This window comes from Diplotaxodon limnothrissa, linkage group LG6, assembly GCF_057381915.1.
Source record: "Diplotaxodon limnothrissa isolate DT_005_m linkage group LG6, D_limnothrissa_male_GT1.1, whole genome shotgun sequence".
Lineage (NCBI taxonomy): Eukaryota > Metazoa > Chordata > Actinopteri > Cichliformes > Cichlidae > Diplotaxodon > Diplotaxodon limnothrissa.
This window is the reverse complement of record NC_140601.1, coordinates 37277620-37294539: the sequence shown is the minus strand read 5'-3', so window position 1 is coordinate 37294539 and position 16920 is coordinate 37277620. Positions and strand designations below refer to the sequence as shown.

At 43.4% G+C, this 16920-nt stretch overlaps 1 protein-coding gene across 1 annotated transcript; it reads right to left on the bottom strand.

Moving 5' to 3' along the window:
• Positions 1–2061: 2061 nt before the first annotated feature.
• LOC146631153 (uncharacterized) lies at positions 2062–7887 on the bottom strand. The gene is made up of 4 exons (XM_085356650.1): positions 7650–7887; positions 7214–7585; positions 4746–5105; positions 2062–3782 (listed from the first exon to the last, which is right to left on the bottom strand). Exons 1-4 carry the CDS (start codon positions 7885–7887, stop codon positions 2062–2064), a joined length of 2691 nt encoding a protein of 896 aa, XP_085212776.1.
• Between the last annotated feature and the right edge of the window lie 9033 nt (positions 7888–16920).

Below are 16920 nucleotides of genomic sequence, written 5' to 3'. Positions count from 1 at the left end.
CACAATAACAGGTCGAGTAGAACCAGTACTCACTATTCCTGCTTTTGTGCATTTGTGCATGTTTGGAAGTGTGCCTGGCCCACGTGCTCTTATACCTGATGCTTTTGAAAAATAAAGAAGTGATTTTAAGCACACCAGGTCACAGATTTCTCCGCTTCAGATTTATTTAATACTAAACACTTTGGAGTTCCATGGCTTTGCATCTTTATAATGAATTATAAGTTGTATCAGGCAGTACAGAGTGATTTTTATTCAACAAAGACTCAAACCCATTGTACCCATTTAGACAGTTAGTGTGTCAGGTCAGTGCTTATTTCCAATAAAGAAAGCCAAACAAGCTGTTTCTCACATATCTCACAATATGTCCTAAAATTATGTTAACTCATTCACTGCCAGCCATTGGCAGTGAATGAGTTAAACCCATTGACTCATTCACTGCAATTGACGGCTATAGACGTCAATGGCAGTGAATGAGTTAATAGTAGTTAATAGTTTTTATTATTACTGCATGACCAAATCTTTGTAAAGCAGAAAGATACTTAGAGAAATTAGCAAGAAGGAAACAGCAAGGAGGAAAGGTTTGTTTGACGAGCCAAGCACAGTTGAAGGTGTGTAAGATTACCTCTAGAATATCAAAGAGTCCCTGCATCAGAAAGGGTTAGGCCTGCCGTCATTAAGCATGCTCTCTTAATGATGAGACTCTCACTCTTGCACTGATGAGGGAAGAAGACAAACCAGCAGCCAGCCAAATGGAGTCAATTTTTGCATGGCAGGTATGTACATGTATGTGTACTATCTTATGTTTGCATACATGCATATTTGTGTGTATGAATTTTTGTGTAGTTGTTCCTAAGAGAGAGACAAAACCTTCAGCTACTGCATGTAAGGAATATTTTATTCAGGCTAATTTGACTGCATTTTAAATCTTTTCAACACATCCCCATCAGTCAAATAACCTAAGAAGAGAGACAGACACGATACTAACAACATGAATTTAGACAGGGAAGCAACTGAAGGGCGGACATATTGACAGGCCACAAGCACAATTGAATCAAATTAGTCCAAAGTGTATTCATTTAGTCCAATTAGTTCCAAGACTAATGCTATAAAGGGAAATTGCCAATATTCTGCTCATCTCCACTGCACCTTACACATTTTTAAGTTGAGCTTAAGGTCAAAGTCAAATGTAAAAACATCCTAGATGTAACAACAAATAATTGATTAAACACTTTAAAATATAGTTCAAGCCATTGTTAAATTTATTGGGTTTGAGTCATACCAAATGCCGCTGACAAGCACAGTGTTTTACTGTGCCCAGATAGCTTGTCATTCCAGGTGCTTAAAAAAAACAAAACAATCCCCTCTTGCCCTTGTGGGCGGTCTTTATCCTTCAAGCTCAGGTCCCGTACCAGAGACCTGGGTGCTTGAGGGTCCTGCGCAGTATCTTAGCTGTTCCTAAGACTGCGCTCTTCTAGACAGAGATCCCCGATTTGTTCCTGGGATCTGCTGGAGCCACACACCTAGCTTGGGAGTCAATGCAATGAGTGCTCCAGTTACCACTGGGACCACTGTTGTGTTCACCATCCACATCTTCTCAAGCTCTTCTCTGAGCCCTTGGTACTTCACCAGCGTCTCGAGTTCCTTCTTCCTGATGTTGCTGTCATTCAGTATCGCTACATCAGTCACTACGGCTTTCATCTTCCGCTTGTCTACCACCACTATATCTAGCCACCACCATTTTGTCCGTTTGTATCTTGAAGTTCCACAGGCTCCTAGCTCAGTCATTCTCCACCACCCTAGGGGATATCTCCCATTTTGACCTCGGGACTTCCAGGCCATACTTGGCAAAGATGTTTCTGTATACTATGCCAGCCACTTGGTTATAACCAAATCAAATCAAATCAAAATTTATTTACATAGCACATTTTTAAGACCGAAGTACACCAAAGTGCTTTCCATTAAAATCGCAGTACAAATAAAATCACAATAAAATATAAATTACAAATATATAAAATATAAGATAATTACATAATCTAAATACAGAGCCAGATGTAAAATACCCTAATTTGCCTTAAATGCTAGATCAAACAAATACGTTTTTAAACGTGATTTAAAAGACTGAATGGAATCTGACGCGCGAATATGAAGAGGGAGAGTATTCCATAGCCTGGGTGCAGCAACGGCAAAGGCACGGTCTCCTCTGGTCTTCAGCCGAGACCTAGGTTGCACCAAGAGCAGTTGGCCCGATGATCTTAGTGCTCTCTGAGGGCTGTACAGACAGAGGAGATCAGCTAAGTAGTCAGGTGCCATATTGTTCAAAATTTTATAAGTAAACAATAGAATTTTAAAATCAATTCGATATCTGATAGGAAGCCAGTGTAAATTTTTCAGAACAGGGGTGATAGAGTCAAACTTTCTAGTGCCGGTCAAGAGACGTGCTGCGGCATTCTGGACCAGCTGCAGACGCTGCAGAAGAGAAGATTGTAGACCCAAGTAGAGAGAATTACAATAGTCCAGTCTTGACATAATGAAAGCATGAATGAGTTTCTCCATATCTTTATGTGGTATGTAGGGTTTAGCCTTAGAGATTAGGCGTAGTTGATGGAAGCTAGTTTTTACCACAGTAGAGACCTGTTTGTCAAGTTTGAAGGAGCTATCCATGAAAACTCCAAGATTCCTGGCAGTATCAGTAAGGTGGTTAGCAACAGGCCCAAATGTGTCAGTCAATTGTCCCAGAGGCATATTTTGGTCAAAAACAATAATTTCTGTCTTCTTTCCATTTAAAGTAAGAAAGTTACGTGATAACCAGTCCTTGACATCACTCAGACAATCAAACAGAGGATGTGGTGAGGATAAAGCATCCCCAGTCAGGTGAAGGTAGATTTGAATATCATCAGCGTAACAGTGAAAAGAGACATTGTGTTTTTCAAAAATGGAGCTCAAGGGCAACATATACAGAGAAAACAACACAGGACCCAGTACCGAGCCCTGGGGCACACCACAGCGGAAACGGGCAGAAGAAGAGGAATATTTTCCCATCGAGACGGAGAACGACCTCTCAGAAAAATATGATTTAAACCAAGATAAAACATTTCCTTTGAGGCCTACTACATGTTCCAGTCTTGCCAAGAGGATATCATGATCAACCGTATCAAAGGCTGAGGTCAAATCCAATAGTACTAAGACCGCAGAGCGCCCAGAGTCAGCAATTAAGAGAAGGTCATTAAAGACTCTTAGTAGGGCAGTTTCGGTGCTGTGACGCGGTCTAAATCCAGACTGAAATTTATCACTTATACCGTTACTCTCTAAATAGGTCTGTAGTTGCCGAAGCACTATTTTCTCTAAGACTTTTGACATAAAAGGAAGTTTAGAAATCGGCCTGTAATTAGCTAGAATGTTACGATCAAGGGAACTTTTCTTGATGACAGGTTGCACGACTGCATGTTTAAAGACAGTCGGAACATAGCCAGATGACAGTGAGAAGTTCATTAGAAATAAAATACAAGACCCGATTGTATTCAATGCATCCTTAATGATACGAGAGGGAATAATGTCGTGCAAAGAATTTGAGCTTCTCAGATTATTAATTATTTCCTTTAAAGTCAAAAATGACACAGGTTCGAACTGTTGGAAAACCGTTGAACATTCAGAAGCTGGGGCTTGATTTACTACCAAAGAATGTGTGGCCCTTAACAATGAGATTTTATCTATAAAATAATTTAGAAATTTTTCGCAGAGGGCCGGGGAGGCACCCATTGAAACATCCGAACAGGGATTAACCACTGAATTAAAAATTTTAAACAGGACTCGAGGATTATGGCTGTTATTCGCAATAATGTTAGATAAAAAAGAAGTTTTTGCCATTTTGGCAGCCTTCTGGAATTTAGACCGGCTCATATGCAGGATGTCAAGGGACACCTGAAGTTGATCTTTTTTCCATCTTCTCTCAGCTCGACGACATTCACGTCTAAGAGCGAGGATGGATTCATTTAGCCAAGGTTGGCGTGAGGTTTTACGGCGTCGAATCTTTACTGGAGCCACAGTATCCAAAATAGAAGTACATGTAGAGATGAAAGAGTTAACTATGCCATCAACTGGGAGAGGTGCATTACTGATATCTTCATAACAAAAAGAATTGGCAAAGGCCGCAGAAAAAAGAGCAACAGCCTCAGAATTAATCGGACGTGATAGGCTCGGTGGACCCTCAGAGTTCAGTTCCATATTGCATGACTGAACATCAAACATAACTGGGAAATGATCCGAAATCCCAGCATCATTGATGTCTGTGATGCAAATGTCCAGTCCATACGACAATACCAAGTCCAGCATATGCCCTTTAATGTGGGTTGATTTCCTCACCCACTGAGTAATATTAAAAGAGTCAATAAGGGCAAGAAAGTCCTTAGCCAATAGGTCCTCCTCGCAGCATATATGAATATTAAAATCACCACAAATAAGTACACGATCATAACTTAAGAAAATAATTCCTAGAAGATCAGCAAATTCACGGATAAAATCCTTGTTGCGCTTCGGAGGTCGATACACCACCGCACAGAGGGTCCGGGGGGAACCGGACAACTCCAGTAGTTGTACTTCAAAGCTGGAGTGCAAGGCGGGAGGCAGTTGCCGCACTCGGAATTTACTTCTAAAAACCGAGGCTAGCCCTCCACCCCTGCCCGTGGTCCTAGGAGAATTAAAGAAAGCACAGTCCGGTGGAAGAAGTTCCGAAAAGGAAGAGGACTCACCAGGGCGAATCCAGGTCTCTGTTAGAAACAGGACATCCAGCCTTGATGCAAGAAAAAAGTCATTTACAACGAAGGACTTGTTCACCAGTGACCTAGTGTTTAGCAGTGCCATACGGAGCGTAGCCTCGTTGACACTACTGGGAGCACGTCCCAGCCGGCGAAGATTACTGTAATCCACACCTCCTCCAGAGGCCCGCTTCCAGCTCCATACAGGTGGACACTCAGCTGGTAGAACCGAATGGGCTTGCTGGCCAGCATAGCGAATCCATCGATGACGACACAGTCTGAAGGTATGCTGGGAGGGCCGCAGGTTGTCAATAATGGAGCGGTAGCCAATCACTCCATGTGCTTTTAGGTAAGCTTTAATACGAACGCGAAAACCACTCCGCTTACCCCGTTTCCTATATCGTTTCTTGTGCGGTGTAAAAAGAGGCAGGTAATCCGTGCAGGCGGAAGTATGTGGTCGAGGCTGGGAAAAATTCCCTAAGTTCCAATATAGCTCCGGCTTTTGGTGATTCAAGGGTCGAAGATTTAAAAGAGTTTGTCGATCATAGGCAATCAGGGCAGTAACATCCGGAAAGCATATAGAAAATAATAAAACAAAGAGAAAACAACACTCAGGAAGACCGACCCAAAGACGGCTTGCCGTGCACACTGGCGCCATCTTGGAAACGTCTGAGGTTCCATGTATGCCCTCCCTGCTAGCATCTTGCACCCTGCTGTTATGTGCTGGATTGTCTCTGGGGCATCTTTACACAGCCTGCACCTGGGGTCTTGCCTGGTGTGGTAGACCCCAGCCTCTATGGATCTTGTGCTCAGAGCTTTGCCCCTGTACTGCCATAATTAGTGCCTCTGTGCTGTCTTTCAGTCCACCTTTGTCAAGCCACTGGTAAGACTTCTGGATGTCAGCCACTTCCTCTGGTTTCTGCTGCCTGAGGTATTCACTGAGTACGCAGTCGGTTGGGGACATCATCCAGATGTATTCGTGGATGTTCACTGTCTCATCCTGCGCTGTCGTACTTACACTCATTAGTCCCCAGCCTCCTTCCTTCCACTTAGCATACATTCTCAGGGTGCTGGACTTGGGGTGAAACTCTCTATGCATGGTCAGGAGCTTCCTTGTCATTATGTCAGTGGCTTCTATCTCCTCCTTTGGCCAGCTTATTATCCCAGCTGGGTACCTGATCACGGGCAGGGCGTAGGTGTACCGTCCACCTGACTCCTCAGGACTTGCCTGACCCTCTGCAGGTACTTGTTGGTTGCAGCTTTCCTAGCAACCTCTTCATGGTTCCCATTTGCCGGTGGGGTCCTCAGGTACTTGTAGCTGTCCTCAGTGTCTGCAATGTTGCCTTCTGGTAGTTTGATCCCCTCAGTTCTGACTACCTTTCTTCTCTTTGTTACCATCCGACTACACTTCTGTAGTCCTAACAACATTACGATGTCATTGCTGTACATCCTGGTGGTGTGGATCAGTGAATCAATGTCTCATTCACTCTTGGCATACAGCTTGATGTCATCCATGTACAGGAGGTGGCTGACAACTGCTCCATTCCATAGCCAGTATCCATAGCCAGTCTTGTTGATCTCACTGAGGGGGTTCAGGCCTATGCAGAACAGCAGTGGGAAAAGAGCATGTCCTTGGCAGATCCTGCACTTGATGGTGACTTGGGCTATTTGAATGATGTTGGCCAATAAACTGTGTATGCCACATCCCCATTGAGTTCCTGATGAAGGCTCGTAGGGTCCTGCTTATCTTGTAAAGTTCTAGGCATTCTAGGATCCAGGTGTGTGTCGAGTCATAGGCCTTCTTGTAATCGATCCAGGCAGTGCACAGGTTGGTCACCCTAGTCTTGCAGTCTCGGGCGACTGCTCTGTTAACCAGTAGCTGGTGTTTTGCGCCTCATGTGTTGACCCATGTGCCCGTATATCTTAGCCGCTGTGATGCCTGACAGAAGCTTCCATGTGGTACAGAGGCAGGTTATTGGCCGGTAGTTGGATGTGACCAGGCCCCTCTGGGGGTCTTTGAGGATCAGGACTGTGGCAGTTCACCACTTTCCTTTGTACCATTTCAAGTTATTCATTGGACTTGAACGACTTGAATTGAAATAAATAACTGGAAAAATTGGGGTGTTCTAAATTTTTTGACCTGTAGTGTATATGCACTACAGGTACATAGACACATACTCACCTACATATATCTACATACTGTACATACATAATTACACTCACAAAAGAAAGACATTATAAAAAGCAGCACTAAAACATAATTGAATGCACATTATCCATATGTGCACATATGCTGAGTAAATATGTCCAAATATCTGTCTGCAGCGATGGGTCTGGGTTTTTTTTGGATCCATCCAGTGTAAACTGAGTCCAGACGAGGAAGTCGACCTCCCACAATCCCTTGTGCTGTTTTCTTCAGGCAGCCCAAGTTCTTTCTGTTTTGTTTTGTGCAGCTGCCGTACTAAGCCAGAGGATGCTTTCTATTGTGGCTTTGTAGAAGTTCACAAGAAGCTCTTCTTCCTGAGGAAGAAGGAAGAAGAGCCTTTGTTGGGCTTTCTTCACCAGGTGTGATGTGTTCAGGGACCAGGTCAGGCCAGATGTTATGTGGAGACCCAGGAACTTAATGTTGTTCACATGCTTTACTGTCTCTCTGTGCACGAGGAGAGAAGTGTGTTCTGTCTTCCGGGACCTCCTGCTATCCAGAATTACCTCCTTTGTCTTGCCTGTGTTCAGGATGAGGTTGTTGTCTAACCACCACTGTGCCAGGTGTTGGATGTCCTCTCTGTAGTGAGTGTCATCATTGTACGATATGAGACCCACTACAGTAGTATCATCTGCAAACTTCACAATTGTGTTAGTAAAGTGAATGGCAGAGCAGTTGTGAGTACAGAGTCCTGCCTGACACCTTATCTGGTCTTGCAGCTTTGTTGGTGTTAATCCTCCTCAAGGTGGAACTCATTTGGTGTAGCTGCAGGACGAGAGGCTCATGCTGCTCCTGCAGCCAGAAGAGTTCTACAGCCTCTACTGCTGACTGAGGCTTTTTCAGTTCCTTCCATGTCCTGCTATAAGCCAGTATGTAACCTGACTGGTAGGCAGCACCTTGAGCTTTGAGCAGGGACTGCACTGTATTCTCCATCCAAGGTTTGCGATTTGAGAATATATAGTTCTCCAATAACATGTTTCTGTATCTTCACTTGAAAAATTAACTTAAACAAGAAAGTCATGGTGATAAAAAAATGGCTACTGTGTACTGAGTCTAGAAGCATCCAGATGTGATACTTCCTAAATCTGTTTTCCTTGAAGTCCATAAGGACAGCTCTGTCTGAGTAAGCATGTCCACCACCTGTTACTTGCAAAGGCACAAACGGGGCTATACTTTGTGCCTTTGTAGCTCCTTCAGTGGCTGCGGCACCCACGATTTGTGTCCGGGGATGGGCGTCCGGGTACACACCGGCTCACTCCTTGGCGGCCGCTTATCTGGGGCTCGCTCGGGCCACTTCGGAGGTGGGGTGCCCCCGGCCTCTCGGCCTGGGGCTCGGTCACTCAGGCACGGCTGGCTGCCGGCGGAGCTCACGGGCGCGTCACTGCAACTCCCCCTGGCTTCTGCTCCGCGGCTGCTGAGTGAGCCCTCATCTGGGACTCTCCTCAGCTCTTTCTGGGACAGTGGAGCGGCTGCCCCTCTGTTGGTCTTCCTTGGTCTGTTGTGTTCTGGGGGCCTCTGGATGTCTGGAGTTTTGATCTCCTCCATACCTGCTTCATGCCCTGGAGGACGGGGCTGTGGCCCCCCCACACCCTCTAGCAGATCATTACATGAAGGAACCTTTTAAAAAAACAAGCGCGTCCATGCTCACAGGTGTACACACGGGTGATCACACCCACAAACTACACCCTTTTTGGCTTCTACCTCAAAGCACACTGTGTTCTGTTGATCTTATGTGCTGCACAATAATGTTTAATATTTAGTATTTACTGTCATATTCCCATATATCATTGTGATGTTGTTTATTCTATTACTCTTGTTCTCTTCTGCTTGTTTTCTTTTTTCTTTCTCAGCAGGTGATCCAGGTGATTGATATATGCATTTTTTTTTCTTATTTTTTTTTCTGCTCATTCTGTTGGTTTTTGTCTTTTGCCCTTCTCCCCCGTCCCTCTTCTCAGCTGTTTCTCTTTCCCTCTTTCTTTCTCCCCTTCTTTCCCCCAGTCAAGTCTGTCCCGTATTCAGTAAATGAAAATAAACTAAACAATAAAAGGTGAATCAAATGGACCATTACGGCAAGGCTGGGATGGTCAATTTGGTAAAGTAAATCCATTGGGCATCTTTCTTTGCCCTTAGACAACAATTCTGATGGCAAAAGAGCCAAACGGGAGACTGCAAGGAACAAAAAGAAACTGTTTTCTGTAAACCATCTGTAAACTTCAAAATGAACACAGAGCTTAAAAGGCTTAGAGGAGGCAACTTAAATACCCCATATTGCACACAGTATCATATATAACGTGAGGAATATTAAATATAGGGCTGGGGTCTGTTTATGTTTTGTAACTTGTGCAGTGGTCTTATTACACTGATGTGACAAGAAAAAAAAGGGAACAGTTCTGGCTCTGTTCCTCTTCAACATCTACACTGCTGATTTCTCCCACAACTCCACCCAGTGCTTCCTGCAGAAGTTCTCTGATGACTCTGCAGTAGTTGGCCTCATTACTGATGGGGATGATAGGGAGTACAGAGAACTGACCCAAGACTTTGTGGACTGGTGTCAGCAGAATTGGAACACTGGAAAAACCAAGGAGCTGGTGATAGACTTCCACAGACACAAACACCCCCCGGCAGAGATGCTGCCGGGGACAGGAAGAGACTGAACAGAGGGCCAGCCCTGTTCTAGGATGGCCTCTGGACCCAGTGAAGGTGGTGAGTGACAGGAGAATGGTGGCTAAGCTGTCATCTCTGTTGGACAACATCTCCCACCCTATGCAGGAGACTCTGACAGCACTGAGTAGCTCCTTCAGTGGCTGCGGCACCCACGATGTGGGACGGAGAGATTCCGCAGGTCTTACCTTCCTACTGCTGTCAGACTCCACAACAAAGACTTCGCAGCTGACCAAACACACATCCACACATGTGCATTAATACTAAGTGTAATTTTTTTCTGACAACGTAGTATTTTATTCTATTGCATGTAGTATTTATAGTATTTTGTTCTATTATATGTAGTATCTTATTCTCATTATCTAATGTTATTCCATTTTTTTCTAAATTTTTGCTACTGTAACTTTGCACTGTCCACTTTCTGCTGTGACACAACAAATTTCCCATGTGTGGGACTAATAAAGGTTTATTTTTTCTCTCTTTATCAAATTGATTACGTGCTTTTTTGTGTTGACATTTACTTAAGTGTAAAACATAGCATTTAAAATACACTGACATGTTCTCAAAACTACAAAGTGATACAGTGATATTTTTCTATTAAATAACAGTACTTTTACTTTTTTTTCTCCGTGGGAATTACCCTGAAACAATGTGATGATGTTAGTTGAATAGTTTTCATTGCTTCATTGTAAATGTACATATTAAATGTAACTGCATTAAAATAGTAACAATTTATTTTAATATTGTGAGCATGCTGCTGGTTTTCATACTAACACAAAAATCACTAGTAAGCCTCCAGCCAGAGGAGGGACTATTTAGTTTGGCAGGTTTTGACTCTAAGCATTCTAGTACTTATACACCATTGTACATAGAGGTGGACGTGACATTTTGGCTGTTTTGTTTCCTGAACTCCCAGGAGTGGTGATGGAGCAATCCATGTATGACAGCACTGTAGACTAATTGGACCACAGCTGATCTACAGCTGGGCTACAACTGTCACTCAGTGCTGTACCAGGGAAAGCCCTGTGCCACATTTTTGGCTTGCGTGAAGATATGAGCTTTACTGGACATAGTAAAATTTTCACTTTCCTGTTGGCTTTTTTCCCCTGTATTACCCACTTAATGTACTAAACTTGTTCATCTTTATTAACATATCAGTATATTCTTGCGTCTTCTCTTCTTAATAAGCTGAAAGTGCAGCTGTGAGGAGGAGAAAATTTAAGTTTAATTTTGCAGTGACAGTAACTCTTACTTTAGTGCAGTTCCAGGGGCCACAACTTTTAAATGCAGATTCTCAGTGTCATGGATTTGGTGGAATACCTGTATTGGTTTGCTCTGAAATGTGTTTATTACATCACTTCAGTTCCACAGCAACCACACAGATGTCAACCAGCTGGAATGCTGACTTTGTTAGCTGTTTCTTTGCACCATCTGCAATTTGAGGATAGTACTTTAGTAAATCATATGATAATATGCTGGGGCTACTTGTTGTGGTGGCTGTGCTGTGAATTATGACCAGCTATCACTCAGTGTTCTTCCGAATCACACAAATGACACTTATCAGATGTTCTCATGCCTGGCACTGTGAAAGTGCCAGAGTGCCAAACAAGCTACACTGTAAGCACATAGCTGGACTCTTGAAAGATTGCCAAAGCAACTAAATTTATACTCAAATTCAGAGACCCGAGAAAGTATCCACAGCAGGAGAGTGGCACCCAGAGTCTGTAACAGGTTAGATTAATCAAGCTCACCACTGTCTCCTGATCTCATTAAAAGAACATTATTTGCCAGAGATTAATGGGAACCTAAGCTGTGTTTTCTTACTGTTGAGTGTAAGATAGTGATTATTAAAAAAAGGTGGGAATAAACCTTCCCTTGAAAAATAGCATATAACATATAACAGTGGCACAGACTTGTTGTGAACTAGGCTGCAGATAGAGAGGGTAAGAAGTTGCCAGTGATTGCTGATTGTCTGTGTACTCAGAGAGATTGCAAATATTGCAGGTTTTTATACATATCTGCCCAGTGTCGCCTATGTTGTTATTTTGCAGGCTTGATGTAGGGTTATTTGCAGCTTTCATTTTTCAGCCTTGGCTTTCCCTCTAAAAGCAGTGCTTTTGTGTAAAGGTGTGTGTGATGTTGTGTGATGTTTTGCGTTTTTGTGATTGTTCCAATGTGCCTCGTTGTATGTGTGCAAGTGTATCCGTCACCATGATTGATACTATATGTAAAACTAAAACTGGCCCCGCCTGAACACTGTAATAAATTGCAATTGATGACAACATACCCAGAGACAGCAGGATGTGCCCTAATACCAATAAATCCATCTTTCTGATGTACTCTGTCAATTTACTCTCATTTCTTCCCGCCAAGGCATTATCGCCAAGTAACACAAGAGTAGCTTTATCCTGCATCACAGAAAAAGAGAGAAAATTCCAAGAGTGAAAATGAGAGAGAATCTCGGAAAAAGAAAGAAGCAGAAACTGCTGATCACGTATCACAAAGAGAGCCCATTGAAACTCATAGTTGTTCATTTTTCACTTCAATTCCCATTGCTATTTCCAAAAAGGATACAGCAAAAAAATCATTTGCAGATCGAATTTTGTTTGTTTAATAGGAGTCAGTAGAAAGGCTCCTATAATGGAAACACAAATATGGTATATTTCAACAGTCACAACACAAACGCATATGGTAAAGGGTTAGGGGCTTTTTGCTAAAATGTGTTTTCAGACATCTAATTTTGAATTGAATTTATTGCATGTGAGTTCAGGCGATTCATTTTTTAAAACCTATTTTATGTCTAAACACAAGTTTGAACTGATACTGTTGCCTTGTGGCTTTCTTAAGTCTTATTGTGTCAGTATGCATAAAGAATACTGTTTTACCTGATCTGGTTGTGTGCTCAGCATTCTTTATCTGCCTTTCTCTTTCATCCAGTGGCTCATCTTAACTGACAGCCCACTGAGTGTCATTTGATGGCAAGCTTTATTCTGTCTAACTTCTTGCTGGGTTGCTCTTTTGTGTGCCAAATCTGTCAAAATTATATTGTGAGCATTGTACCTCCAGCCTACCCTAAAATCGTATTCACACAGTGCCTTATCTTCACTTAGGACTGCTTGAGTAGGTAAGGGCCTTGAGCAGAATACATTAAAGTGTGGAGATGCATGTTTTCATTATACACTAAGAACAACTAAAACTCTTTGGACTTACTTTGAACTTGTGGATATGAAGTTTTAAGGGACACGACTCGAGCATGTTCCAAAAAGTTTTTGTTGTGATTCAGACCCAAAGTTTTAATGACTTGACTGCTGCACAAGACTGCAGATTTATTAGCAACTGGCTGTCTGCGAACACAGAAAATGTTTTGTATGTAAACATGAAAGCCTCGATATCACATTACATGACACAGACGTGCTGAAACACACAGGTAAATGCAAAAGCAAAGCATTAAAGCTGAGACCCCTGCAAAGTCACTCAGACAAATCCAGATGACATCTTTAATATGCATACATGCTCATGTTAGAGAGAGAGAGAAGTGAGTAAAAAGCCTACATGCACACCCAAACACACAAGCACACTTAGACACATGCAGTGATCTGTTGTCCTTGTTGTTTTTTCTGCTTTGCCTTTCATGTTCAAAGCTTAGTGTGTGATTCCTGCTTCTCCACTGAGGATAGAGGGAGAGAGCATAATCTGTGTGACGCTGTAGAGGTGAAGAAAGAGAAAAAGAGGTGGCAGAACGAATGAAACGCAAGGGAGAATGTATAATTGAGCAACCTTGGCAATCTCACATCCTCATAACACGATTAGGACTAACCTGGCATCTAAATATGGAAAAGGAATATGTTCCTGTAGGTTACCATTGCCACAGGCCTCCATATTTAACATGATAAAATTTCATAATATTTGTTGATTGCTTATTCCCTGTAGGTGGATGCAAGCAGGGTGTTTCTTCATCTGCTGCTCAGTCCTCTATAAATGTCTGTGAGTATGAAAATCAAGTCACATCTAAACGAAAAAACAGTCAGCCACAAAAAATACTCCATCCAAGATGAAAAACGAAATACAAAAATCTCCCAGCAGTTAAATATTAGCAGCATACTGATGAGAACAGTCAGGAGAGTCACCTCAGATTTTAGCCATCGAAATGACCATCGGCAGAAATGATAGGTCAGTAGAGCCCATATGTGTTTGTGTAACCATAATAAACAGAGTCAGCGTGAAGCAGAGATAATGCCCAACAGAAATTAACAGCAAATAGGCTCCAGATTCATCTTTCTGTTCCCATGAACACACACACACAGACATTCGCTGTACCTCTGGCGCAAGGCCAAGCTCAGTAGCAAAGGGCCAGAGTGACAGAAGAAGCAGTTGGCAGAATATCAGCAAATGACAGCACATGTAAGAGAGAACATTGGTACATGTGTATGTGTGCACATGGTGACGCACAATATGTGTGTATGTGTGTGTGTGTGTTGACAGAGACAGCTGGGCTTTAAACAGGACCAGGCTGTTGGATAAATCAACGAGGCAGTGGGGTGGCCACCACCTCCCCTGTTACTCAGCAGAAAGGACCCCTATTCATGTCCTTAGGACACATCTTAATGTATGTGTGTGTGTGTAAGAGAGAGAGAGAGAGAGAGTTTTTACCAGCCGGTGTTTATGGATCCTGCAGTGTATCGCAAAACTTGGTTTTGCAAAACCATCAACTGTTTCTTTTGCATTGTGTCATGAACATTATTATGAAAAATGTCTAGGAAAATATCTAGGGATTCAAATTTAGTGATTTTCATTCTTGTTGATGGAGCTACTGAACTGTGATCACACCTCCAGTTATTACCTTGGTCTCTGGAGCGCAAAAGGTCATGGAATTATCTGGTTTTGAAGTTCTGAAGTCGAAAAGTTTTAAAATCTACACTCAAAAAAATCTCAAATAAGGCACTTGTTTGATTACTTAAGGTATAAAAATGCTTAACTTGTCATGGTTCTGGGTCGGTTCGACCCAGTATTTTGAGTTCTGATGTTTTGTTGTGTTTGTTTGTTGTGTTTTTTGGGTGCTATGATTATTATTATTATTATTATTAGTTTCTGTTTATTCATGTTTCAGGATTTGTGTCTCATGTTTAGCATTGAGTTCCATGTGTTATATTCTGTCTGTCTCTCAGTGTCGTGTCTGCATCTTTGTGCAGTGTTTTCTTGTTTCCTGTTTTATTGTGAAGGTCTGCGTCCCATGTGAGTGTGTTCAGTTTACCTCCCTTGTCTCGTCTCGTTAATTACTCCCAGCTGTGTCCCCCACATTTGTGTAATCTCCCTGTGTTTCTCTGAGTGTATTTAAGTCGTGTCTTCTGTTGCTGGTCTGTCTATGTATCCACCATGCTACACGAGGGAGAGGGATCTCTCAGACCTGTGGAAGCCATGCTACAGCAACTCATTTCCGGTCACCCCTGGCTCTTGGACTCACTGCACCCGCTCATTCAGGATTTTATACTCCACGAACTACACCTTCACCCACCCGCCACTACCGCTCGCCTGCTCGCTTCATTGGAGGACGTGCCGTCCGAACTGCCGGACGAAGAGTTACCCGGCCCGTCGGAGCCGTCTCCAAGGAGGAAGTGACGTTCGCGTCGCCGGCGCGGCACCCCACAGCCGGATCTCAGAATGTCAAAGCAACCGGCTGTGGTGAGTGAAAGGGACACTTTTGTTGATTCTTCTGACTCTGTGACTGTTTTTTCTGGGGCTATTTTTTTTTTGTGTTTCGACTGAAAATAACCATGATTTCTGTCTCACCCATGGCCATAGCTTCTACGACTGCCTTTTCTGAACCCACATTCCATGTTAATGACTGTGTCCACTCCGTTGTCTCCAAGCCTTGAGTTACTATGACTAGGATTAAAAATTTAGGGAATGAGAATGTTTGGGACGCTCTTTCATATGCACCGGTTCTTTCAGAGAGAGCAGTAAACCTCACAGAAACAGTTTTCTCTGACCTTATTGTCCCATCCTCACTTCCACCCCAGTCAAATAATAGCCTCCCACTGTCGTTCTCTAAAACCTAAAAGAGAATTATGGATTTGATCAACTGGTCTCTGAATGCTATTGACACCATTTTCTCAACGAGAAATCTGGGCTCGGGAGAGCCTGAGTGCCCTGGAGGGACTTTCCCTGCCAGATACACTATGGAGGATCATGTGCCTGGCGGGACTGTCGATCGAGGACGCTGAAGATATCTATCTATTCGGAACCATGATAACAGGGTTCATGCTGATTGGAGTTGGCTTAGCCCTGGTTTATCGGAGAAATAAGAGAGCAGAACCGGCTGTTCAAACCCCCCCAAGGCTGCCCGCTGGAATCGAAATGGAACGAGGCGCAACCTTTCACAACGAACGTAATATGGTCAACACCTTGGAGATGCTTGCAGCTGCTGTGAAGGCTCAAAACAACACCATTGAGCGTATGAGGGGAAACATCAGAGAGAGGCCTGCTCAAAATGAGACCCTTGAGCGACAGTTGGAAAACATCGCGGAACAGATCACTGCAGTTGTGAGATCTCAGAATCAAAAGAACGATAACACCATGGAACAGAAGTTTGATACCATCATGGGGAGGCTCGCGACTCTCCAACGGGAGATCGAGAGGCCAGTGTAGTGTTAAAGAGCAGCCTGAAAAATTCTCCTGGGCTGCTCGCATGAAATTAACAAAACCAACATAAACATTGCGGATCCCCATCACGGCGCCAGCTGCAGGCCCAAGGCTGGAGCCGAACAATCACTCCCTGATAACGACTGTGTTACGGCTATTCTTCCCATCCCATGCAAGGACACCTGGATTGGCTGGAGGACTGTTTACTTAGCCTGATAGGCCGAAGGACACTGTCTCAGCTAAACTATGGACACGCACACACACACACTTACACTGATAAGCACTCACTCATCCCCCCTCCCTTTCCAACACCTTCGATGCTTGTGCCCTACCGGGGAAGATAGCAGTCAACTGGACCAGCACAGATGCTGCAGGACCGGATGCGCTGTCTACACCGGCTCTCTCTTACCCTTTACCCGCCCCTGTTGCTTGTCTTGTGTTTCTATGGTGTATTGATAGTCATGTGCTTTTGTGCTGAGGTGTTTTTTCTGTTATCAAACTGTTCTCCCACTAGGAGCTCAGTCTGAGTGGAGTTTTTTTTTCTCCTCCTCTTACCTCATGTAGTGTATTTTCGTTGTTTTTTCCTATCAGCCTACCTTTCTGACATGTCTGCCCAATGTGATGTTTGTGTAAAGTTGGTCAGAAGGTTCCTTTGTAAGTGCGCAT

Excerpts from the sequence above, each read along its gene's own strand:
- LOC146631153 (XM_085356650.1), bottom strand. The coding sequence starts at position 7,887 with ATGGAGAATACAGTGCAGTCCCTGCTCAAAGCTCAAGGTGCTGCCTAC. Across the intron at positions 5,106-7,213 it reads AGAAAGCATCCTCTGGCTTA|CTTACCTAAAAGCACATGGA; the intron begins GTACGGCAGCTG and ends TTCGTATTAAAG. Across the intron at positions 3,783-4,745 it reads AGAGACCTGGATTCGCCCTG|TGGTTAATCCCTGTTCGGAT; the intron begins GTGAGTCCTCTT and ends TTTTTAATTCAG.